Genomic DNA, 27,268 nt, shown 5'->3' on the forward strand with positions numbered 1-27,268 from the left:
ATGAAACAACTTCTTCTAGTTTCAGACTTTTCTTCTGCAGCTTCCTCACCTCTCTCAGGCTTTATAGACATAGAGAGTTAGGGCCTTGCTCTGAATGAGGCTTTGTCTTAAAGGAATGTTGTGGACAGTTTGATCTTATATCCAGACCACTAAAACTTTCTCTATTATCAGCAAGAAAGGTGTTTTGCTTTCTTATCATTAATATGATCACTTGAGTTACACTTTTAATTTCCTTCAAGAACTTTTCCTTTGCACTCACAACTTGGATAACTATTTGGTGCAAGAGGTCTATCTGTTGGCCTAGCTGAGCTTTCAATGCCTTCCTCACTAAGCTTAATCATGTCTAGCTTTTGATTTAAAGTGAGAAACATGTGACTCCCTTTCACTTGAATCTTAAGAGGCCATGGTAGGGTTATTAACTGGTCTAATTTGAATATTGTTGTGTCTCAGGGAATAGGGAGGCTTGAGGAAAGGGAGAAAGATGGGGGAATGGCTGATCAGCGGAGCAGTAGGAACACTTACATTTGTCATTTAATTCACTCTTATGTGGGTGTGGTTCATGGTACCCCAAAACAATTACAATAATAATGTCAAGGTTCAACAATCACAGATCACCAGAATAAATATAATAATAATTTAAAAGTTTGAAATATAGAAAGAATTACCAAAATGTGACACAGGGACACGAAATGGGCAAATGCTTTGGAAAATGGCACCGATAAACTTGCTTGGTGCATGATTGCCATAAACCTTCACTTTGTAAAAAACATAACAGTATCTGTGAAGTGCAATAAACTAAAGGGCACTAAAACAAAGTATGCCTGTACTATATGATCTCTCTTCTTTGTGTATCTAAAAAGACAAGAAAAAGACCCAGCTCATAAATGTAGTGAACAGATCAGTGGTTCAGAGCTGGGGGTTGAGAGGGTAGGAGAGATGGGTGAACTGTTTTTTTCTTCCTTTTTTTTTAGTTTAAATAAATTAGAATTAAAAAAACAGTGAGAAAAAATATCTTGAAGAAGAAAAGAAAAAGTTGCACAGTACATGGCCACTTGAAAACAGCAATGAGGCCCAATTCTATAAACAACAATTTAAGCTAGACTTGGATTTTACTTATTGCTCTATCAATTTCATAGAGCTAGAGGGTGATTTAGAGAAGGAAAATTGTTTAAGGGATAACTCTTAAAACATTTCTTGACACCCAAACAATCTGTATACATTTATAACGGTAAGTTAAAATAATGCTCTGTCTTAATGCTTAAATAATGCTCTGTCATGGAGCAGGAAGTACCACACTGCAAGTTCACCTTTCTAGAGGACAAGTTAGATTAATAGAAAACAGTGTTTTTTCTCTCCTTTCTTTCTGGATCTCTTGTGATTCATAGGACTCCTATATTGATCTTCTAATTTTCTTATCTTTTTCTTCTGTATTAAATATTTTTGTCTTTTATTTTAAAATCAGCTCTATTGATATATAATTTTAATCCAGTAAAGTTCACATTTTAATTGTACAGTTCAGTGAGCTTTGACAATGTATATAGTTGCATAACCATCCCCACTATCACTCCAAGAATTTCCCTTGTTGCCTGTGCAGTCCCCCTCCTTCTCTGCCCTCAGCCCTGGCAATTTTGTCTATTTTAGAATGTCACATAAACAGAATCATATAGTATGCAGGCTTTTGGGTCTTGCTTCTTTAACGTAATATAATCTTCTTGAATTTCTTCCATGCTGTGTACATCAGGTTTGTCCCATTTTATTGCTGAGTAGAATTCCGAAGCCATAAAATGTTTATCCATTCATCAGTCAATGGACATATTGGTTGTTTCCAATTTTAATTTCTCTTGGAAAAATACTTAAGAGTGGAATTACTAGGTCATGTTATTAGGTATGTTTATAATAAATTACCAAATGATTTTCTAAAGTGGTACCATTCTCCCCTTGCAAAAGCATTTATTACATAGCCCTGCCAAGATTTTATTCTAAGTTTTCTTTCAAGAAACTCTATGGTTTTGCATTCTATTTAGGCCTATGATTCATTTTGAGTTAATATTTTTGAATATGATGTGAGATAAGGATCAAAATTCTCTTTTTTTCTTTTTGCATATGGATGTCCAGTTGTTACAGCACTGTTTGTTGAAGAGACTACCCTTATTGAAATATCTCGGTACCTTTGTGCAAAATTAGTTGGCTATATAAATGTGTAAATGTGGATCTATGAGTCTACTTCTGGACTCTGTATTCTGTTCCATTGTCTATTTGTCTATCTTTATGCCAATACTAGACTGTCTTAATCATTGTAGCTTTATTATAAATCGTGAAATCAAGTTGAAGTCCTTTTAGTTTCTTTAATTTCTCTCAGCAATGTTTGCAGTGCAATGGTCTTGGACATATTTAATCCATTCTTAAATTCTTCATTTCTTCAGATGCTGTTGTATATGATATTGCTTTTTTTTTAACTTCAGTTTTTACTGGTTAGTTGCTAATACACCATTTTTTTTTCTCTTTCCTGGGAAGTTTTTCAAACTTATATTCTAACACTTCTAATAATTTTTAAAAATAGAAATTAAAAAATTGTGTGGTAACATATACATGACATAAAATTTACCATTTTAACTATTTTTAAGTGCACAGTTTAGTGGCATTAAATACATTCCTATTATTGTGCAACCATCACCACCATCCATCTTCAGAACGTTTTCATCATCACATACTGAAACTCTATACATATTAAACACTAGCTCCCCATTTTCCCCTCCCTCTAGCCCTTGGCACCCATTGTCCTACTTTATGTCTCTATGAATGTAACTATTCTAGGTTCTCCATATAAGTGGAATTGTACAATATTTGCCCTTTTATATCTGGCTTGTATCACTTTGCACAATGTCTTCAAGGTTCATCCATGTTGTAGCATATGCTAGAATTTCATTTCTTTTTAAGCCTGAATAATATTCCATTGTATGTACATACCACATTTTGTTTATCTATTCATCCACTGATAGACATTTGGGTTATTCCCATCTTTTGACTATTGTGAATACTGCTATGAACATGCAGTTGGTTTTAGTTTATGAAGTCTCTCATGTTTCTCTGCTTTTTTTCACTTTCATTGTTTCTGGTTTTGTTTTATGGAAGTGATGTCTTCTTCTATCTCTCTAATTATTTATTGTAGTTTTTTAAAAGTTTTCTTATTCTGTATGTCTCTGTTCCCTCAAATTTCTTTTCCTGTTTGATTTCATTTTTAGCTTTCAGTCAAGGCTTTTGTCTAGTGGTTTTTGTTTCATGTTTAAGAGGGAAGCATTTAAAAAGTGGACTGGAAGCTGTGTGAGGGGAAGGGGGCAGACTAAACATCACTGTGGGGCTGATCAGGTGTTTTTACTGGGGTATTACAAATGCCAATACTTCAAGGAATATTCTCTGGGGCCATTTTATTACTCTACAGAATTATTCTACAATATCCAATCTGGGGGAGAATGGGCTATAGGGGACAGCAGGGGCGGGGGGAGCAGTAATGGTGGGGCAGCAGGGCTTTAAGCCTTGCTGCATGCTTTTTGGGAGCAGTGTGGGACCATGGGGGCCAAAGGTTCCACTTGTACTTAATCCACTTGTTTTCAGTTCAGGCACCTCCAAGGGCTGAGCCACTCACAGGTTCTGTGGCATAAAATTACTTGCTTCTAGCTGATATTGCTCTTTGAGAGATAATTAGGTTGTAATTTCATCCACTCTGCTAAGTCAGTAACTGCTCTACCATCTGCTTTTTGTATTTCAGAAGTATGTTGAAATATTTTATCTACTATTGTCTCCTCTCATAGTCTTTGTTGTTGGTTAATAACATTTTTATTGCTTTACTGACATTTAAATTGGGTTTGGGATGGAAAAGAAATAAACACATTATGCCATATTTAACTCATCAAACAACACTGTCATTTATAAATGATTTAAAACATTTTTTTTACTACCTGAGAGGAAAAATTTCTATTCAAGACAATAAATAAAAAATAAGATAAAATGGAAATGCTAGATCACAGTAAGTTTATAGTAGTAAAAGGATGGTAAGTTTCAGAAAAGATACAGGCAGAACAATATACTATTACATTTCTGGTGATGAATATGTTCCTTGGTACTCTGGAAAGTAGAAACAATTTGAAAAGGAGCAATATAGATCTATTGATTAAAAAAATGCTATACCTCATAAACACAAGTAATATTATATAGAAAAATCACTTATTGCATAGTTAATTTTATAATTTAATGGAGCTTGCTTAATCTCTTGTTGCTTTTCTTTCAGCCATTGCCTTCTTTTGTTAGTTGGTTACAGGAAGAGGCAGAAGTCCACCAGGCAATTCTACTACTTGTTACTGGCTAAGAGGCTGGACTACCCACTTAACAAGGGTTTAAGGATTACCTGTGGTTTAAATTTTTAGTGCTGTCCCTATTACTATAGATCATTTTTTGCTAAATATAATTATACTAAACACTTACTGAAATACTTTTTTGAGTTCTGAGTTTAATATTTAAGGTAGGTGGAGAAGATAAAATGAGTACCTATTTAAAAACTGAAGAACTAGACCCATGAAGAAAAGCTAAAGGGAGTTTTTTGTTTTGTTTTGTCCTGTCTGGGAAAAGTAGAGGTTAAGTGGAAATAATGTTGTTCAATATGTCAAAGATATTTCATGGTAATGTTTCCTGTGGCTCCATTCTAGGCCTTTTTCTTCCATGGGTAGCAGATAGTATGCATCAACCTGCTTGGCCATCCCCTCCTTCCCATCCCACCATTTTCCCCCAAACCTTTACCCAACTAACTAACAGGTTTACATAACTGCTTTCCAGACTAGACCTCTATCCTAAGCTCCAGTCCTGGTTTTCCAGCTATTTCCTGATTATTTCTACTCCAATGTACTGCAAGCAGCTCAAGTTCAATGTATATAAAAGCTAAGGTCATTATATTCTCCCCAGCATTACTCAGCCATTCTGTGCTCTCTCTCTTAATTTCTTTTCTTTGATAATGGTGGCACCAGTTTACTTTGTCACCCAAGCTTAAAACTTATTTCAGCTTTTCTTCCGTCTTTTCCATCAACCCCTCCATTCTATCAGTCACCACATTTTATTAATTCAACTTCTTCAGTGTTTTTCAAATTTATCTTCTCCTATTTCCTACACTATTAGTTCAGAATCTCATTAACTTTTGCCCAAACTATTAGTATTATGTTTCACTTAACCCATAGTAACTATAATGAAGTTTTTGGGCGATGATTACCTGAAATACTGTAATTGCTTAAGTATTCTGTTTCCTTATTCTAGCATCCATAATCCATCCTCTATCAGGGTTATTTTTGTAAATTAACAATCAGGTCATCCCATCATCCTGCTTAAAGACCTTTAATAACTCTTTATTTAGAGAATAATGCCTTCATTTTTTAGCATGGCGTTTGAGATCCTTCACAGCTGTACTTAGCTTTGCCTTTTTCCAGTTCTATCTTTAACCACTTAACTATACCAGATGTCTATGCCTTGAATCTGTATTGGAATTTCACTCCACCCTGCCTTGTAGATGATATTCCACCTTCTTTAGATGCCTTTCCTCTTCCTTAACCTTAAAAGATTAGTGCCTTTAATGAAGTCTTCCCCAAATCCTGTTGGAATATGTCTATGTTTGTGTCTCTGTCAGTCTCTGTACCCGTGCTTCTTCCTCTCTCTTTTTCCCTTGCTCTATTTAATATGTATATGTGTATTATCTGAATTATATTGATTATATGAATATGTAATATACAGTATATTAATATATAAAATGAATATTATATTCACACATATATGTATACACATGCATATGTACACACATATATTTACATACATTATATAGCTATATATTCTTAAGTAAACTAGCCTTGTGTCCCTTAATGTTAAGAAATGTTGTATTTATTCTTTATCACCAGAGCCTAGATGCTCAATAGATTTTAGTTGAATGAATGAGTAATGTTTATTCTGAAGATTTGGACACCTCGTTTCCATTTCCATTGAAAATAAAACAACAGAATTTATACTTCAATCTTTAGGTATTAGGAGGAGTAGGCTATGTACTGTAATGAATTATTTATAACTTGAATAAGTTCGTGGCCTCTTCTCTCATGAGGACAGATTTTTGTCTAATCTGTGCTGCTAAAATCAAAACTAATTTTCTGCTGGATCAAAAATAGTTTTTCTGTTAAATCACAATAATTTCACCAGAGAAATGATTCATATTGATGTATAAGGAAATGCAGTATTAATGCAGAGGGCCCAAGAAGGTTAAAGGAGAAGGATCACATGAAATTTTAATGACTTTTGTTTGCCTATTATGCATTTTCTTTTTTGGAATCTAAAAATTTAATTTTATATCCAGCACTAATTGTCAATGCTTAACTGGCATGGCTGAAGATGTTGATCCTTAATATTTATATTTACATTCTTATTACACAATTAACTTAGTGTAAGTCAGGATGTTAACCAAAATCATGAACTGCATTTCAATAAAAGGTACATTTCATGAAATCTAAAATCCTAGCACAATGGTAGGGACAACATAGCAAACTGTTAAATTTTCCTTTAGGAGTGTTAAAATGATCTTTCACATCTTTTTTGAATAGAGATGTAAAATGTAGTTCAATAGAGCTCTTGAATGGAGGCAAGTCATTTTCAGTAGACATAAAGCTGTTGTGCATAGCTCTTGAAACAGGTTTGTCAGGAATCCACCTCTCATCTTTCTCCTATGGTTGCTGTACCCACTCTAGACTCCACTTCCTGCAATATGTAGACAAGAGTATATCCATCCTAGGCCTTTTTACTCTTTCAGGGGGCATAGCTGATAAAGGACAATTAACCTGTTCTATGTATACCCATTTAGCTATCAATTCAGCATTCTTCAATAAGGTATGATACTATAGAAACAGAATAGACTATTTACCCAAGTAGTGAGTCTCCCTTTACTGAAAATGTTCAAGTACATTTGTGTCTGATTTGTTCAGTGCTATATTCCTGAGTCTTGAATAGTGCTTGGTCCAGAGTAACTACCTAATAAATATTTCATTTGAATGAATAAAGCACAAAATAGAGGGTGTTTCACTTCGCTTTTGCTGTGTAATGAACCATCCCAAGAAGTAATAATTCAAAACAACAATAATTCATTAGTTTTTATGATTCTGTTGATTGGCTGGACAGTCTGAAATGGCCTCATATTTCTGGGCCCCCTGCTTTACTGCTGGTCGGCTGGGTTCCTCTCTCCATGTGTCTCTTATCTTGGCATTCCAAGAGAGTCCGAGGGGAAGCTGCAGTGCCTCTGCTGATTAGGCTCAGAATTTACTTCCAGGGTATTCTATTGGTCAAGAAAGTCACACAGCCAGCTCTAAAGAGTTTGGGAAATTGACCAAACCTCTGGATGGGAATTGTTGCAAAAGAGTTTCAGCCATTTTTAATCTGCTATAGATGACTAACGTTAAAAAACCTTCTGCAGAGACTTGTAATGGGAAGGAGTTGGTGAAGCCCTTCCAGAGTCCTTCCAACTTTGAGAATCTAATTTCACCCAGCTGAGTGGATCTCCTGTAGTGTTCTAAGAGAGAACAGTTACTAACCTTTAGGGTCTGAGAACCTTAATTTTCTACTTTTGGTAAAATAATTTCAAACATATTCATTGAATAATTACTCTCTATTATTATGATCTATAATTTATATTCTACCTTTAGCCATTTCAAATGACCATCAGAATTTTCTTGTTAGTGAGAGTGATATTTACACAGTTACACTGATATGTACCTAGTTTTACTTTTAATTCTGGTATATCAGCTAGCATTCTCCATTCCTTATGTTTTGGTGACCATTCTGTGATCATTGGGTAAATTCTACTCTTATTCACCACACTATGTTTTAGAAGTCACTGAGCTCAATAGTATAAAATTCTTATTTTTCTTCTGCTTCAGAGGAGAGTGCTTACATTATTGACTCAGTATTTACTGCTATTTGCTACTAAAGTTCTAATAATTCTATTGTGATACTTTAAATAAAAATACTCCCTTGAGATTATTTTAGTAATAGAAGGAACCCAGATAGTGCAGAAATATCATATGAGCAACTTATAATAATATATGAAAAACCTCTGAAAATATTCTGTTAAGGAGTTTCGGAACAATCATAGTGGGGTGAACAGCATAAGAAGACTGAATTGCTGATAGTTAAATTGTAAAAATAGAAAAAGTTCGTACCATAAAATGTTGCTAATATATTTTTGCATGTGTATGCAGTTAGGTGAAAATCATGTATATTTTTGATAATTTTTGACAAATACTTGAAACATGACTTTTAGTTATCTTTGGAATCTGTTGTTTAAATTTTTAATTTGGTATTAAACCTCCCATCACAAAATTCTATGCTAATAACCTCTCATTACTCTTCCCAATCCCTGCCCCACCCCCAAAAGAAAAACAGACTCAAAGGATTGGTACTGCAGGTCTTGAATGTATTAATAATTAACCTGATCAGGTAACATTGCCAGGGAATCTTGTTCTACCTATCCTTTCTTAAAAAAAAAAAATTAATTTCCTAGAGCAGTTTTAGATTTACAGAAAACTTGAACAGAAAGCAAAGTTCTCATACATTTACATGCTATTCTTCCCAACCAGCTTCCCTTATTACTCACATCTTGCACTGCTGTGGTACATTTGTTAAAACTGATGAATATCAATATATTATTAACTAAAGTCCACAGTTTACATTAGGGATAGCTCTTTGTGTTATACAGTTGTATGGTTTTGCCAAATGCATAATGTCACGTACTCACCAGTACAGTATTATACAGAATAGTTTCACTGCCCTAAAAATCTGTGTTCCACCTATTCATCTCCCCTACCTCCTCCCCCAACCTGCACATGTCCTTTTTAATACCCAAATTAACGCTAGGATAATATTAATTGATTTGAGAATTTGCTTAAATAACCAGTGACTCCCTGTGGCAATCATTTAGATTAGCGCTATCCAATACAAATATAATGTGAGGCATATATGTATTTAAAATTTTCTAGAAAATGCATTAAAAAATTAAAAGTAAAAGGTGACGTATCTTATACTTGTTCCAATATATCCAAAATATGACTTACAAAACTGAACATTTTTTTTGTACTCTCAAGTCTAGTGTGTGTTTTAAAATTACAGCACATCTCATTTCAAACTAGTCACATTTCAAGTGCTCAATAACTACAAGTTGCCAGTGACTAAGGTATTTGAACTGTGCAGGCCTAGATGGTGAGCAGTTTGAAAGCAGTTTATTCTCCTCTCTCCAGGGCTGGAGATTAGCAAATATTTTGGAAAGGTTTATCAGAGAGATAAAGGAGCTTTCTAAATCTCTGGGTGCTGACACATGTCTGTAAACACTTTCTTTAAACCCTCTCTCCAGTTTTGGAAAAAGTAGAATGGGGATCACGCTCACTCCAACCTATCAAAGAAATGAATATTGGGCTTCCTGACTCCCAGAAGGCCTGAATCATCTGAAGTGTTGACTCATGAACCTAAGGTGACTGAAATGTAATGTGAATCGAATTTGCCTTCCAAGGCATCGTTGTTCCCACTTTTCTCCCTCCTCTCCCTCTCTTTGGGTGACTCATCCTTCTACCACTTAAAGAGTCCAGGGGCAGGCAGATCCTAAAACCCTCCTGGAAGGACATGAGTGGACTTTCAAATAGACAACCCCAGTCCTCAGATTATATCCAGCCCAGTGGAGTTGCCTACCTCATTCAGAGGCTGTAGTTTTAGACTGAGAGTGATCCTAAAATTGTCCAAGACCAATTTATTTTTTTTTAAGGTGGTGAAGGTAGTAGTGATGAGATGGTCTGAGAATTTACGTTTGAAAAAAAATGTAATCTTTTGTTTCAAAATCTTTTAAAACTTAATGCATACTTAAATCTTTACGGCCTCCTTCATGGCCCTGTTAGTACCTCTCTTCACTCTGGGTTTTTTCCTTTCCTGGGAGGAAAGTTACCATCCCCACCCCCCACCCCCACCCCCCTGTTAACGCCCTTCCGGTGGTTTCGAGCCAGACACTTCTCGGAGCCCTCAAGGCAAGCAGCCCGCCCGCTCGCTTTCGCAGTACCCTAACTGCAGACGGACCCCCCAGCTGCAGGTTAGGCCGAGACCCCCGGCCAGGCCAGCCGCGTCCAAGGTGGAGGGTGGGGCTACCAGCGCCAAGCCCCGCCCCCCGAGCCCACCCCAGCCGGTGAGAGAGAGGAAGTGCAATAGCCCAACCCACGTTCATCTCTTTCCCTTTCCGTTGGGCCGGCTGGTTGCCCATCGTCTGTGTCCCTTAGCCGATTGGTCCTCTCCCTCCCGCCGTCCGTGCCGCTCCCTGTCGGGAGGGTGAGTCACGCCAAACTGGGCGGAGAGTCTGCTGGCCTCTCCTTCGCTGGGTGGGCGGTGGCGGCAACTGGGGACGGGGCGGGTGGCGCATCACGGGCGCGGAGCCGGAGGAGCAGCCTCATTGTTCCGGGAGCCGCCGCCGCTGCAGGTCACTCGGCTCGCTGGGCCCTGCCGCTCAGTCCTCCCAGCCCCCACAGCGGCCCCGAGGAGAAGCGTGCCCCGCAGAGGGGGCCGCTGCAGCATCGCCTGCGACCCGGCAGCCATGGAAGACACGGACCCATCGCCTCTGGTCTCCTCGTCCTCCGACAGCCCGCCGCGGCCCCAGCCGCCGTTCAAGTACCAGTTCGTGAGGGAGCCCGACGACGAGGAGGAGGAGGAGGAGGAGGAGGAAGACGACGAGGACGAGGACCTGGAGGAGCTGGAGGTGCTGGAGAGGAAGCCAGCCGCCGGGCTGTCAGCGGCCCCAGCGCCCACAGCCCCAGCCGCCCGCGCGCCCCTGCTGGACTTCGGCAGTGACTTCGTGCCCCCAGCGCCCCGGGGGCCCCTGCCGGCCGCGCCCCTGGTCGCCTCGGAGCGGCAGCCGTCGTGGGACCCGAGCCCGGCGTCGTCCACGGGGCCCGCGCCACCCTTCCCATCCGCGGCCGCAGTCTCGACCTCCAAGCAACCCGAGGACGCTGAGCCCCCGGCCCGGCCTCCGCCTCCGCCCCCGGTCAGCGTGAGCCCGCAGCCCGAGCCCGTGTGGACCCCGCCCGCCCCGGCTCCCGCCGCGCCCCCCTCCACGCCGGCCGCGCCCAAGCGCAGGGGCTCCTCCGGCTCCGTGGGTGAGTGCCGCGCCCTCCCGCCGCCCCTCCCTCTTTTGTGTGCGGCCCCGGAAGCCTCGGGCGGAGCCCTCTTCTCCTCCCCGGAGCGGGCATTGTCTGTGGGTCTCGGGGCGCAGGCGCCCCCCCTGGTGGGAGCCGTGGGGAGCAGGGTGGGGTGGCCCTGGAAGCCTGGGCTTGTTCCTCATTGTCTGGGTTTCGGGGAACACGTGCCCCCCGCCGTCTCCCAGGTTCTTCCCCCTAGTCCGCAGTCCACTGGGTCTCAAAGTTAGGCACCCAACTCTGGTAGGAGCTGGGTGTGTTTCGGGGACCTAGGGTTGTGGATTCATTGGCTGGCTTGGTTCCAGGGTGAGGATGGACGGGCCTTGGAGCCCTCATCTTTTGTCAAACACCCGTCTGGATTGCTCCTAGGGAAACGGCGCAGTTTCGCTGCTCGTCTGTTTGCCTGCATTCAGCCCTGGCTCCCCTCTTCACCCTTCGCCTGGCTTGGGTAGCCCCCATGCGCTTCATCTCCCGCCTCCCTCCCCCACCCCGCACCCCCTTGCTCCCTCTTGCGCTGGTGGGGAGCTGGCCCAGTGGAAAACGTCCACATTTTGACCCAACTGCAGTGCAGAGAGAGCGCCTCCAGTGGTGTGGCGCGTGGCGAACTGGGAAAGAGAGAGTTCTGGAGAAGTCCTGCCACCTCCCCCGCTTACCCTGGTTGTGATGTGGCGAATCCCCGTCAGCTAAACGGAGCCGGGGGAAATGGCATCTGGGCATTTCCAACGGGCCGCAGCTCTGCCAGGGACTCAGATGTGCAGTGTGAGGAATCGCTGTTAGTGTGGACAGGTTTAGCCTCTTAATGCATCATAAGAATCATAAGATTAAAAAAAGGCAAGATAGTTGACATTCTTAAGGGGAAACCTGTAGATTCCTTGTCAGGAATAGGCCAGTTGAACTTGTATCCGATTTACCAGGAGATTTAATGAAATGTTTTGAAATCGACGTTTTCATGTATTGGTTAGAAATACTATTTCTTAGAAGTTGTATTTTCTAGGACTGCAGAAACAAGTCTGCATAGGCTGTAAATAATTTCAAGTCTTTACATTTACCTGAGTATAATGTTTTTAGGAATATTGTTTTGTTAACCCTTTTCATCTTGCGAAATTGTTTGAGGTTAGAGATTGAGAATCCATCTTAGAGAAATTGTTAGTTTATTAACAAGTAGCTTGTTACTTTGCGACATAACGTGTCTTAGTAGCAGTAGGACTTTTTTAAATGTATAAAACATCAACAGTCAGGTAGCGTAACTGCCTGCCGAGAACTCTTAGCCTTATTGGATTTTAGAAATGGTTCGTTTTATGAAAAAAGAATCTGAGATCACAGAAGAAATTTTTTCCTTCAATCCATTCCTGCTCCACGGTGTGAAAATAAACCAATTGTGAAATTTCTGAATAACATTTTGATAGTGAAGTACCCAAAGCATTACTCAAAACACTAATCACTGCTCTAAAAGATGCTAGATGAGGAATAACTCAGTCTTTCATTTTCTGAATCAAAAACACACATTTGAGAGAAACTAAGGTGAGGTAGAATAATAAAAAGTAGTGAGAAATTTTCAAAGGTAACAGAAGCATACTAATTTGTCATCTTGAATTGCTGCGTGAAAACAGAGAGGATTCCTTTTCTTTGAACACTAGGAATTCAGGAGGTGACAGCATTCTGTTGGAATTTTGACTTTTGGAATACTAACTTTGGAAGACAAAGTAGAGAGAACAATGCCTACTGAGGGGACTATCTTTACATAGTTCCCTGATTATGTATTGATAGTACCTACTGTGAAACTTCAGTTCTTTAGTAAATGCAGGGCACTGTGATTGTGGTCATGGATAGTTAAACCATTTCAGTTGAGTCTAGATTTAACAGAGTTTGTTCATTCAGCTGATGATTGTTTACCTACAAGGACACAGGCACTGTTTTGGGCTATGAAGGTATAGCAGTAAACAAGACACCTGGCTCCCTATGGGAGAACTACAGATAATAAGCACATAAAGAACAAACTTTATAAATAGTGGTAAGTCTTATCAGGAGAATAGGATGGTACCATGGAAAATAATTGGGATGTGTGTGTGGGGCCCTTTATAGGTAAGTTGTCACTGAGAAAGGCCTTTCTGAGTAGGTGAGATCTGAGCTGCAGAGATAAAAAATTTTGAAGCAACTCCTAGGAGGCAAAAACCCTGAGACAGAAAAGAGATTTGTGTATTTGAGAATCTTGTAAGAAGCCTGCTTGTGGGAGAGTGGTTGTCAGTGAGAAGGGAGAAGAGGGCTCCTAGATCATTTGGGATCTCTAACAGGCCATGGTAAAAAGTTTGACTTAAAAAAATAATGTTTATTTTAGACATAACTCCTTAAATAATTATATTGTGACTTTGGAGCAAAAACATAGCTTTGAAGAATTAGAGGATTGAGAGGACTGATGTGAATAAAGACAAAGAAAGTGAGAAATGTGCAGAGCCTGGTCAAATATAGACCAGCCTGCCTGGAAGAGGGTTGTGTTACTGAGTATGGGAGATCCCTGGTGCTGGCCTATGTATTTAACAGTGTCGTTTACTCTATTTTTTGTATTAAACTCTGATTTCTTTCACAAAATTGTAATTTTGCTGTCTGCTGTTGTGTTTGGAGCATCCCTATTGCAATTCAGTGAGACTGAAGCCCCCGCACTTGATGACCATTTTTCACTAAGAGACATTTGGCTTCAAGTAGGAAAAAAGAAAGGTGGTTGGTTATCCTAGGCTTTGAGGATATGCAAGGGAAATGTTGGGTAGAAATTGAGTAGAGAGAAATGCAAACATTATCATTAAGGGTGACATTGAGCTGGTCTCTGGACATGTTCTAAATCAGTGTGAATTAAGACTGAAAACGTAAATCTGGATTTTGAAGGGTATTGAATGCCAAATTAAGGAATGAGGGTTTTATCATCTTGCTTTTATCCGTGCTGTGCCACCCAGAGTTACCTTTCCTTTTGGTAATTTATATTAAGAAACCAAAAATGTTGTTTGCAAAACATAAAGGTACTTCATTATTTTGCACCCTTATCCTGAATTACTGTGTTGGGAAGCTATTGAAGATTATTGAACTGAGGCATGGTATCATGAAAGCAGTGTTAGGAAGGAAAATGAGTTGGTGACAATATTCAAGATAGGTCGGAAAGAAAAATAGAACAATTTAGAGAGCTTTTGCAGTCTGGAGAGGTGAGTAGTTTCTTACTAGTTCAGTCAGTGAAAATGGAATAGAAAGGGGGAATATAAGAAACCATAAGAAGCATGATCTCTTTGGCTGTGAATCTCCATTTTTGTGGTTAGGTTATAAAGAGGTTTTATGAAATATTTGATAGGACTTGAAGGCCATGGATTTAAATACAAAGAAAAGAAATGCTGGAGCTTATTTTTCAGAGACTGTCCAAAGTTATTCATTGCAAGGGAAATTTATATAGATTATTGCTCATCAATATAGGTTATGGCTTGAGAATTAAAAAAAAATATTAGTATTTCATAAAGTAATGTACCATATGATCATTTATATTGGCATAGGAGCACAAATTGTAAATGTTAGAAGATTCTGTATATGGTTTGAATCTTAAGTATCAGTTCTTAATATAAAGACCAAGTAGACAGTGATGCGACTCTCCCAGAAAGTAGCTGCGTCTCAAGAGATGTCATGCCCTATCCGTTCCCTGTCCTCCTCCCATTTTCATCTAGAAAATAACAAGGTAAAGAACTGATGAATTTAGAGATTCTGAATAATTTCTTTTAAGCTGTTTATGATCTCTAACTAGGAATAAAAGTTGGGAATAAGTGGTATGCTTCTTATGGATAAGGTGATTTACATTCCACATTAGTTCCTCGGAAGCTCAGTGTCAAATTTATAGTCCTTGTTTAGTAACTTGAAAGCTCTCTCAAATCTTTTTCTAATGAGGTGATGAATATATATTGAAACTTCAGTAAATATGTAATTTTTTGGAATAGTTAGAAAACATGCTATATTAGCACTATATCCCTGTAAACTCAGAAGAGCAAATCATTTCTAAATAGGAGCATATTATCTATTGTACAATAATTGGCTCTGTTTTATGCATGGTTATTTCATAATATACTTAAAATCATTTATTTGAAACACTGTTGATGGAAGGCCCCAATTTAAATGGCACATTTTAAAGGTACTTTGCTAGCCCAGAAAAGAAGTACCAACCAAATGGACAATAGTTCTTGATTCTTCCCTGGAACCTCTGATTAAGTAGAAGTAAATATTGCAGATACACTATTTGTATAGTACATTCATCAAGACTTCCTGTTTTTACATGTAGACCCTAGAAAGTCCCTCTGGGGGTGACACCACCAGGGATGGGAACTGTAAGGGAAGAACCATGAGTCATCAGCAGTGTTTAAATGGGTGAATGTGACCTTTGTGGAAAGCTAGTAAGGACATAGGTATGCAAAATGGTGGGGCCCAGCTAAACTGATGCTAAGGTCTTCTCATTCTGATGGCCTCATCATTCTTTTCAACTCTAAAGGAGGAGTTGATAATTTCACATTTAAGCTGCTGGCTATCTGTTTCTTGGAATGGTGATTATTTTTAAGTTGCCTCGTATATATTTCCTTAATTTATATTCTTTCCTTATCATGTATATTATATTGTATATGTGGTCATTGATATGTTTACTTGTTTCCATTCTCCATCAGACTATGGTCTTTGGGGAAAGGAGTGTATTACCTTTTTTCTTTGAGGAAAAGGACTATATGCCATTTTATCTCCATTGCTAAGCACAGTGCCTTTGATGTGGTATAGGTAATCAGATATTTGTTGAATAAATAGGGTATTATGGGTGAAGGCTGATCTTCATATTTTGTGTAGTTCTGAAATTACTACAATATTTTCTCTCAAAAATGCCAATTCTTATTAATTAAAACATTTATTTACATATCCAAGGTATATGGATATACCATATTTTATTTATCCAGTCTCTTAAGTTGTTTCTCAGCTTTTTCTGTTATAATGTTGCTGTGAATACCCTTATATATTCTTCAAGAATACATGCTGTTATATGTGTTATAGGATAAATTCATGCATGTAGAATTGCTGATTCAAAGGGTATGTGCATTTAAAATGTTGATAGTTAATGCCAACTTGTACTACAAAGAATTGTTTCATAGATTGATGAACAACCCACCAATAATGTGTTAAGGTACCTTTTTCCTTATGCCTTTACTAACAGTATATCGATTAACTAGTAAATGGTTTGGCAAATTGTTTTTTATTTTACATTTTGGAGCATTTTTTTGGCTTAGGTGTCAATTCATTTTTTCTGATTGCAGCTTTTGCTTATTCATCTGGGTTTTTGTTCCTGTAGATGTAGGAACTCTAATCTCTTGTAAGACAATTAGCTTTTTGTCATATCTTTAAAACTCTTTCCCTGATTTGTAATATGTATTTTGACATTTGGGATTAGTTTTTGTGCAGAAACTTTTATGTAGTCATTTGTCATTTTATGACTTTGAGTCATAAAAGTCGTTGAGATTTGTGCAGATCTTAAAAAGGCCATCTCTAAGGTTGCATAAATTTCTCCCATCTTCACCTAATACTTTTATGATTTTTATGATTTCATTTTAACATTTAATTTCTTAATTCTTCTGCGGTTTATTTTGTTCTAGAGAGTGAAGTAGTTATATTTTACTTTTCAACATTATTTCCCATTTGTTCCAACACCATTCATGGAATCATCCATATTTTCTTTACTAGTTTGAAATGCCACTTCTGTCAAACACTTGTAGTGTGGGTGAAATATTTTCTGTTCCCTTTGTTCGTGCATAAGTACCAAACTTTTCATTGTTAAACGTTTAAATAAAATACTAGCTGATAGGGCTTTTCCAGATTTGTTTTTCATGGCTACCCAGGCATGTAGATAGACTGCTAAAAAGAAGTATTCCTACCTTTTCATTCTAAAAATTTTTTGAGAAGGGAAGAAACATTCTCTATACTCTGTAGTAAGTAGCTGCCAAATATTGGGTTATCTTTTTAGCAATCTCCAGATCCACTATTTAAGTGACCCTCTAGTTAAAAAAAACCCACAAACGTTTTTTAATGGCTTTTTTTCATTGATGGAACTGTTACAATAGATTTAAAAAAAAGGCTTATAAAGTTTTGCCATTCAAACAGATTTGACAGTTTCTGTTTATATTGGGGAAAAAAATTTTAAACCGGGCTTAGGGCACAGTATGGGGACAAAAAAGTGATTACAGATTGTACTTAATGAGAGGTACATGTAGCAGATTAAGGGAAAGACACAGGCCCCTAGTTGTACTTTCTGCTGTCTTAAAATCAGAGGAATGTGAAAATTAATAAAGGGAACCCTCAGTAGAATGGAGTCAGGGCGTTAGAAGGAAGAGCCATAGGAGTCTCTCAATTACAGGAAGAATTGTCAATTATAGACCCGTACAGGAGAATCTTCAACAGGGACAGGTCCCAAATAGGAAAGATGTACATTACATCTCCTATAAGAAATTAAGGACCCCTGCAGTTTAGCCACTGAGAAACTGACAGTCCTCACCCTGAACTCTTGTTTCTGTTGTGACTTTAGTTCAGAACAACCCCTTGGACTTCCTCATTCTTCTCCACAAAATAATGTCCCCTCCTTTGTTTGTTGGACTTGCCTATGGTTTTACCATATAGATTGCTTGTCCCAAATTGCAATTCTCTGCTATTTTCGAATAAACCCATTTTTGCTGGTAAAATAACTGACCTTTATTTTTAAGGTTAAAAGGAGTCTTATGATTGTACTTTAGGGGCCATGATGTATTTACCTACCTGTCAACAGCTTTTGTATAAAGAGAAAAAGCCATACTTGGGTTCCAGATCTGCCTGTGCATTTTTTCCCCTAACTTTACAGATAACTTGTAAACTCGGTTAATTAGAAGATGCTATAATTAAATTTATTTATCCCTGTGTTCTGGCAGCCCTAGGTGAAGCTGATATAAAGTGTTAAAAATTTTTTTAACCAGAGTTCAAGATCTAGAGTCTTTGATCTCAGAGAAGAAGGAGGTTATTAAATATGTGTAAGTCATTCATAGTCATTATAGAAAGTTTTATTATTCCATGAAGTTCTGATATTTTAATTTTACTGAAAAATTATCATACTAAACAACTTGATAAAAATTTTGTTAGATACTTTTAGTTAAGAGAGGTGAATTATGAAAATCAGAATTTGAGGGGTGAATTATGAAAATCAGAATTTAGAAGATCAAGTATTTTATTTTGTTATAGTTTATAGGCCATTTATAATATGTAACACAGATCTGCTATAAGGAAAGGAATGTAAGACATCACTTTTGAACAAGGACTGAAAAGCTACCACTCACCAACATACTTTCTCATTTACCCACTCTTACTCCAGCAAGCTTTCTGCTGTTAACTGTAATAAAAATTTGGTTAATGGAACATGTTGCAGAAGCTACAGTTAACATTGATAGAATCAAACATGTACATTTTAATGGTCTGCTAAAAGAGTTGTGGGTAAAACTGTGGTTAACATTGCTTCACTATGATAGGATTTTAGAATGTTTACCTTGCCTTTTCTTGTTTTTGCAGGGTTTTTTAAAAAATTATTTTTTTGTTATGGAAAATTTCAAACATAAAGGAACACAGAATAGTGAATGAAACCTTGTTTATACATCCCTAGCCCCAGCAACCAGCAGCCCATGGCCAATCCTGCCAATCCCACATCCTCATAGGTATTTCATTATGTATCTTGCAAACTGTAGGTACTCCTTTGCAAAACATAACCACAACACTGGTAATCAAATAGTTCCCCAACATGTTTAACGATAACTAATTAATATCATTAGATATCTACCCAGTGTTTACATTTCTTATTATTGAATATCCATAAATGGTAATTTTCTTTTTTAACAGTTTAAAAAAAAATCAAAATCAAAATAAGGACCACATATTGCAATGGATTGGTTTGTAAGTCTCATAGTTCATCTGTGGGTTCCCCCTTACGTACTTGGATGCTCTCTCTGAAATTTGAAGAATGGTCATACGCTTTTTTTCATTTTAATATTTTCATTAAGATATAATTTACATACATGCATATAGACCTGTACAGGTCTCAGGTTTTAACAGTTTTGTTAAAACATTTAACAAAAAACATTTTGTTAAAATGATGAGTGCATTCACTCATTTAACCCACACTGATGTCAAGATATAGAACATTTCCATCATCACATAAAAATCCCTTAAGCCTTAGAATTCAACTAAATTCAGTTCTTATTCTGTCCTCCCCGCAAACTCAAGCAACTGATTTTCTTTTAGCATAGTGTTTTGCCTATTGTAGAGTGTTACATGAACAGAATCATAGAGTATGTGCTCTCTTATGTCTGGTTGCTTGCATTCAGTGTGTATTTGAGATTTATCAATGATCGGTAACTTGTTCCTTTTTACTACTATGTAGTATTCCATGATATGAACATACCACAATTTAATTATTAATTCACTTGTTGATGGACATTTGGATTATTTATAGTTTGTGGCTATTATGAACAAAAGAATGCTATGAACACTGTACAGGCCTTTTGTGGATATATGTTTTCATTTATCTTGGATAAAGAGAGTAGAATTAAGATAAAGAGTATAATTCCTAGGTCATGGGTAGGTATATATTTAATATTGTAGGACACTTCCAAACTGTTCTCCAAAGTGATCCTACTTCCACCAGCAATTTATGAGAGTTCTGGTGGCTTCACATTCTCACCAGCATCTTTTGATATCAGTCTTTTAAATTTTAGCCATTTTAGTAGGTGTGTAGTTATGTCTCTTTGTGGTTTTAATTCAGATCTCTCTCATGACTGATGAACTAGAGGACTTTTACATGTCTTTTGGCTACTTACATTTCTTTTGTTAAGTGTCCAAGTGATTTGCCAATTCTTACATTGGCTTGTCTGTGTTCTTACTAATTTGTAGTTCTTTGTATATTCTGGGAAAAAGTCTTGTCAGATATATGCATTATGAATATATTTTCCTAATCTGTAGCTTGCCTGCTAATTTTTTGATGGTTTCTTTTGATGAGTATAATTTTCTAATTTTGAAGAAGTCTTAATATCAATTTTTTCTTTTATGCTTAGTACTCTTTGTGAGCTAAGACATCTTTGCCTACTCCAAGTTTGGGATGACATTGTATATTTTCTTCTAGAAGCTTTATAATTTTAACTTTTATATTTGAACCTAGGATCCATCTTAAATTAATTTTTGCCTATGCAAGAGGTACAGATCCAGATTTTTGTATTTTTCCATATAGATATCCAGTTGTCTCAGAATAATTTTTTTTGAAAGACTTTGTCTTTCTCTATTGAATTGTTTTGGTACGTTTGTCAAATCAATTGGCTATCTAAGTTTGTCTGTTTATGTTTATGTATTGTGTTCTTTTGATCTATTTGTCTATGCCAATACCAGACTTTTGTGATTACTATAGCTTTATTGTAACACATAGTGTCTTAAAGTCAAGTAGTGTAACTACTTATCTTTTTCAAAATTGTTTTGCCCTTTTTAGGTCCTCTGTATTTTCATTTAGATTTTAGAATCAGCTTGTTCATTTCTACAAAATGCCTGCTGAGAATTTGATTGGTTTGCATTGAGTCCAGAGATCAATATGGAGAGAATTGACATCTTAGGATTTGAGATTTTATGCTAAAACCAACCTAACAAGTCAGCCTACCATAGTTTCATGGATGCTAGCAGAAGACAGAGCTTGGGTCAGAGACAAAAGACTTTATTATTCACAGCAGTGGCAATAGCCAGAACATTAGCATTTTCTTGCTCAGGTTCTCTGAACCTCATTTCCATAGGGCCACATGGAGAGACCCAAGTGACACTTGGACTTGCTGTGGGTTGTATTATAGGAGAGGAACCTTGAGCTTAGAGAAACTGAATTTTGCACTACATAATAAGCATGCCTGTTGCTCAAGTGTAAAACACTATCTCCGCTCCAAGGGTGTTTGCTATATAAACATCTTTGGAAAGCTAGTCAGAAACAAAGGCAGTCAGTGCTCAGTTCCTGTTTGCAAGATGTGCAAAAAGCACAGGAAACTCAAGAGAACTCTTTCCTGACACCCAGCAACATTTCATGATCTTCCAGTCCATGTACATGTTGTGTGTGTGTGTGTGTGTGTGTGTGTGTATGTATATGTATGTATAGCTATTGTTTAGGTCTTCTTTAATTTCTCTCTGCAGTGTCTTGTAGTTTAGATCTTTTGTACCTCAAATGTTAAATTTATCCCTAAGTATTTTGTTTTTCTTTTTTTTTTTTTTTGCTATTGAAATGATATTTAAATTTTTTCATTTTCCATTTTTTAATTGTTACTGTATGGAAATACAGCGATTTTTATAATCTGTTCTTTTATCTATCCTGCATCCTTCCTAACTTCACTTATTAACTCTAGTAGGGCATAATAAGGATTTTTTTTAACCATTAGGATTTTCTAACTACACAGTCCTGTTGCCTGCAAGTTAAGGTAGTTTTACTTTTCCCTTTTGATCTTTATGCTGTAAAAGTAGTGAGAAGGCAAGTGGATTCCTTGCTTCATTTTGCATCTTGAGGAAATGTGTTTAGTCTTCTGCTATTAAGAATGATGTTAGCTACCTGTTTTTTCTAGATGTCCTAACTTAGGTTGAGAAAGTTTCCTTCTGTTCCCAATTTGCTGAGAATTTTTATGAAATAGGTGTTAAGTTTTATTGGATTCTTTTTGGCATATATGGAGACAATCATATGACTTTTTCAGGCTATTAATATGTAAATTTCATTGTTTGATTTTGAATGTTGAGCCAACCTTGCATTCCTGGAATTAAACCTCTCTTGGTAATGTTTATACTTTTTGTAATTTCTGGATTCAGTTTGCCAATACTTTGTTAAATATTTTTACCTGCATGTTTAAGGGATATTTTTCTGTAAATTAATTTTCTTATTCTTGTCTGGTTTGGTATTAATACATAATACCAAAAGTTAATACCAAAACTAGAATGTTTTGGAAAGTGTTTACTCTGCTTTTTTTATGTTGAGTTCACATAAGCATCCTCAGATATTTATAGAATTTACTAAGGAAGTCATCATCAAGGCTTGGGGTTTTCTTTGTGGATATTTTAAATTACAGGGCAATTCTGGAATCAGACAGTTTGACAGCTGTAAACTACTCTGGACTAGGGCTCTCATCAGCTTCTTTATTTGGAGCCCCCCAGGGTAAAAAGTCTGTTGTCAAGTGCATGTATGTAGGTTCCTTTATCCATTTCAGTCACTGTGGTTCCTGAAGTTTCACCAAAGTTTGCTGCCATCCACCAGATTCTTCACTTTGCATAATGTCCTCAAGGTCCATCCATGTTGCCACAAATGGCAGAATTTCATTCATTTTTATGGCTGAGTAATATTCCATTATATATGTATGCACATTTGCTTATCCATTCATCTCTTAATGGACACTTAGGTTGCTTCTATGTCTTGGCCGCTGCAGTGAACATGGGGGCTTCTGTTTGAGTTAGTGTTTGTTTTTTTTTCCTTCAGATAAATACCCAGAAGTGGAATTGCTGGATCATATGGTAGTTCTATTTTTAATTTTTTGAGACACCACCATATTGTCTTTCACAGTGGTTGAACCAATCCACATTCCCACCACAAATGGCACAAGGGTTCTCTTTTCTCCACATCCTCACTAACACTTGTTATTTCTTGTCTTTTTGATAGTAGTCATTCTAACAGGTGTGAGGTATTATCTCATTGTGGTTTTGCGTCACATCTCCCCAACAATCAGTGATACCAGGCATCTTTTTAGGTACCTGTTGGTCGTCTGTATGTCATCTTAGGCGAAATGTCCGTTCAGGTCCTCTGTCCATTCTTTACTTAGATTATTTGGTTTTCTGCTGAAGTGTAAGAGTTCTCTATATATTCTGGATATTAATCCCCCATCAGATATGTGATTTGCCCATATTTTCTCTCATTCAGTAGGTTGCCTTTTCATTTTTGTTGATGGTTTTCTTTGCTGTGTAGAAGCTTTTTAGTTTGATGTAGTCCCACTTGTTTATTTTTGCTTTTGTTGTCAAATTCAAAAAAATGAGTTAATAGCCAGGTGAAGAGATACCTAATGCAAGGTCCCAAATAAAAGAGCTTCTAGCCTTATGGAGCTTGGGGCCTGGGTTCGTGGCATGTGGAAGCATTCTAGTTCCCCAAGCCCAGAAGCTCTCTCTTTCAGAGACAAGCAGGATGCAAAAGTCAGATATTTTTGTGTTTACTGATTTCAGTTGAATTTATGAATTTATGAAACACTGCATGAATTCAGTTCTCTTAAATTTATTGAGACTTGTTTTATAGACCTGGAAATGATTATAATGGTGAATGTTCTAAGTCTACTTGAGAAGATTGTGCATTCTGTTTGTAGTGCTCTCTGAAAGTCAATTTGGTTTAGTTCACTAATAGTGTTGTATTATAAGTTATGTATCCTTACTGATAACGTGTGTGTGTGCATGCGGCTAGTAGTGTCAGTTAATTGAGAGGTGAGTGTTAAAATTTTTAAATACAATTTGTAGATTTATATATATCTCCCTTAATTTTGCTTCATACATTTTCCATACATGTCTGCTATATGCCTTTAGTGTTACATCTAATTAATGTTATGTCTGCTTACTTGTTTATCATTATTAAATGCCCCTCTTTATCTCTGGTAATCTCAAGGTAATATTCCTATCTTTGAATCTACTTTACTTGACATTAGTATAGCTGCTTCAAATTTTTGTGTAGGGTAAGTGCTTGGATAAAATATATTTTTACATTCTTTTAACTTTTAACCCATCTGGGTTTTTATATGTAAATTGTGTGTCTTATAAACATCACATAGGGCTTTTATCTGGTCTGAAAACCTCTACCTTTTAACTGGGGCCATTTATACTCAATATAATTAGTAATATGGTTGACTTAAGCCTTTGTTTTCTGTTTCATCCACTGCTATTCTTATATACTTTTATGTGTTCCATCCTTTGTGTTTTTATTGTCTTCCATTCTATGTATTATATATTGTAATTATTTGACCTCCAAAAATCAATTATTCTTTAAAGAAGTTAGGAAGTGAGAATATTTTGTTATCTACTCATATGTCTACCATTTCTGTGAAGATCCAAGTTTTTATCTGGTGTCATTTTCCTTCAGTTTGAAAACTTCATCTAACATTTCTTGTAGTGCAGGTCTTTTGGTGATAATTTCTTTCAGTTTTTGTTTTCATCTTTTGTTTATCTGATAATAATTTTGAAGGATATTTTAGATGAATACAGTCAATCTTGTTATTAGTGGTAATTACCTACTATAAAGTCACAAAAAATGCTAAATTAGCAAATGTAAATCATTGCCCCAAGGGGAAATACAGGTTTAGGTTCCTGTGCACCTCTAGTTCTAACATTTTTTTGTTAACTGATCAACAGACTTTGTTTTAGGTGTGTTTCTTTTCAAAGACGCATTATTTAATACATATTGTTGATTTCTTGCAACTGAACTCATGGCTAACAGCGCTGTAACTCATGCCTGAATGAAGCTATCTAACACTTTTGTTTTCTCAGTGAGGGGCATCATAGCCATCTTGTAGTTAAGAACAATAGGTAGGACTTCAGCACTGTACTTAGGGGCTGCTTTAAACAGCAAAATCACCAACAAAAAGCACAGATACGGGAAAAAAATGTGGCACTAAATAGACTGTATAAAGAACACTTGTTTACATTTTGAGAGCTGAAACATAAAGGCATAGAGTTGCCTTGTTTGACCGCATCTGGGAACCTGTGGGGGGGTGACAGGAATGCTTTGTTTCTCTGCGTTTAGTACTGATTTTAGGATTACCCATTTAGTGAGTAGGCAAATTGGCAAATATGGAATCAGTGAATAATGATTAATGATTATGGATTGTCAGTTGTTTTCATTTTAAAGATGTTTCATTAGCTTTTGAATTGTTTTGTTTCCAGTGAGAAGTTAGACCGTTCTTAGTAATGTTCCCCTGCTTTTTTCCTGTTTTTAAGTTTTTATCTGTATGGTTCTCAACAGTTTGATTTCTACAGTGTACTTTGTGATTTTGTGTTTATCTTGTGGGGGGGGGGAGTTCATTGAGCTTCTTAGATGTGCGGGTTAGTATTTTTTCATCACTAATGTCAGATTTCAGTCCATTATGTCTTGAAGTGTTCCCCCTCTGCTTCAGATCCTGTCGCCTTGTCGAGGAGAGTCCAGCTGCATATACTTCAGTGGCTTGATTGTCTTCCAGGTCACTGGGACTGTGGCACCCACCTGCTCCCCAGCTCTGCTTCTGTGTTTGGATAATTTCTTTCTATTGCTCTTTCTTTAAGTTTATTGATCTTTTCTTCTCCACTGTCCAATCTGCTTTTAAGCCCATCTAGTGAATTTTTCTCTCACTTTCTGTTATTTTGTTACAGAATTTCCATTTGGTTCTTTTTTTAGTCTATAGTTCTCTATTAGTCTTAGAATTTGGTAGCTTATTGTCAATCAACATTTTCTTTTAATACTTAATTTTACTTATTAGTCATTTATAAATTCTAAATTTATATAGTAAAGGCCAGGAAATGAAGTACTGCAGAGTGGTTAAAGAAAAGAGCATGGATTTTTGTAAATGCCCTGCATTCAAGTCTCAGATCCATCACTTTTCAGTTTTGTGACTTGGGGAAGTTAGCCTTTATGCGTGTTCCCTCATCTATGAAATGAGAACAGTAGCACCTATTCTACCAACTAATAGGGGTGGTTTGGAGTATTAAAATAGCATCTGAAATAAATGTGGCTGGCCAGCATTAACATCTCCATAAATGTTACATTGTGAAGTAGAAGCAAATAATTTGTCAAATGTTTCAGATAATTACAGGGTATTTGCTGGATGACTATCATGTTTTATGGGATCAAAATTGAAGTAAGAAGAATCTACACCAATTATACTTAGGCATCAACACATCCCTCGGAAGATAAAGCATATCAACTTGGGAGTTAGACCTGTTTAAATCCTGGCATTCTGGCTTCCTAGCTTTGTGACTTAGGTAGAACTGTTTCTTTTTCTTTCCCCTTCTCTCCCTCATTACAGCATTTTGAGGTAGGTAATACTGTCTTTATTTTACAAATGAAGTGAGGCATGGAAAGGCTAAGTAATAACTTGCTCAGGGTTACACAGTTGTAAGTGATGGATCTGGGGTTTGAACCCAGGAAGTTTGATTCCATGATCCAAGGTACTTTAGTAGGAGTCTGAGCAGTTCTCTTCTTGAAGACCAAATGGTAGTGACCTCTCCTGAAATTTTTTTCTAAGTGCTTTACTTGTTTTGTGGTTAATTGTGGATTAGATCTCATTTTACAAAATGAAGGGTTTATTTTTTTGAAATTTAGTGAAAATTTGAGATACCAATTTATAAAAAATTTTTTACCCCCAACTTTTACTTGGCCAAGTACCAAGAATATGGTTTTACTGTAAGAGAAATTCTGGTATTAGGTAGTAAAAAAGATACATTAAAAAAAAGTACTTAAAGAGTTTTTGGTACAATTTTAAAGGTAGTTTGTTTACCCTCTAATTTTAATAGCAACATATGTTTCTAGATCATTTTCCAAGTAGACTGGCCTCTGAATTAGTGGCTTTTAACTCCATTGCCAAATGAAAAAGACAACCATTTTGTTAAGAATTTTCTACCTTTTATTTAGTTGGAGCAGCTGTATAATTATTTGGTTCTGCTCTTTGACCCCTTAATCTTAGTTTTATACAAGTTTATAATTCATTATTTTAGCTGAAAGGAATTTTCAAATTCTCTCATTTTGCTGAGAAACTGTAATATAACCAAGATGACATAGCAAGTCATCTTTTAAAAAGTGTGTACACATGTGCTGTTTAATAAAAATCATATAAGGTGGTATGTGTTACTGATTTGGGTGAATGGCCTATCCAACCTGTTGTTCTGTTACAGGAGACCCCAGGACACCCTTTTGAATGCTTACTGTGGATTGCCTCTCACCACCCCATCTAAGAGTCCGTTAAAAATGACATCAT

At 37.0% G+C, this 27,268-nt stretch overlaps 1 protein-coding gene across 3 annotated transcripts in view; it reads left to right on the top strand.

Moving 5' to 3' along the window:
* Positions 1-10,370: 10,370 nt before the first annotated feature.
* RTN4 (reticulon 4) overlaps positions 10,371-27,268 on the top strand; it is a 72,552-nt gene continuing 55,654 nt past the window's right edge. The window contains exon 1 of one of the 3 annotated variants that reach the window (XM_036925959.2): positions 10,371-11,192. In XM_036925959.2, coding sequence (XP_036781854.2) covers positions 10,634-11,192 — 559 coding nt within the window. In that variant the 5' untranslated portion in view covers positions 10,371-10,633. The remainder of the gene's footprint in view (positions 11,193-27,268) is intronic. The other 2 variants (XM_036925960.2, XM_036925961.2) reach the window with 2 other exon arrangements.

The sequence above is a fragment of the Manis pentadactyla genome, chromosome 2, assembly GCF_030020395.1.
Source record: "Manis pentadactyla isolate mManPen7 chromosome 2, mManPen7.hap1, whole genome shotgun sequence".
Taxonomy (NCBI): Eukaryota; Metazoa; Chordata; class Mammalia; order Pholidota; family Manidae; genus Manis; species Manis pentadactyla.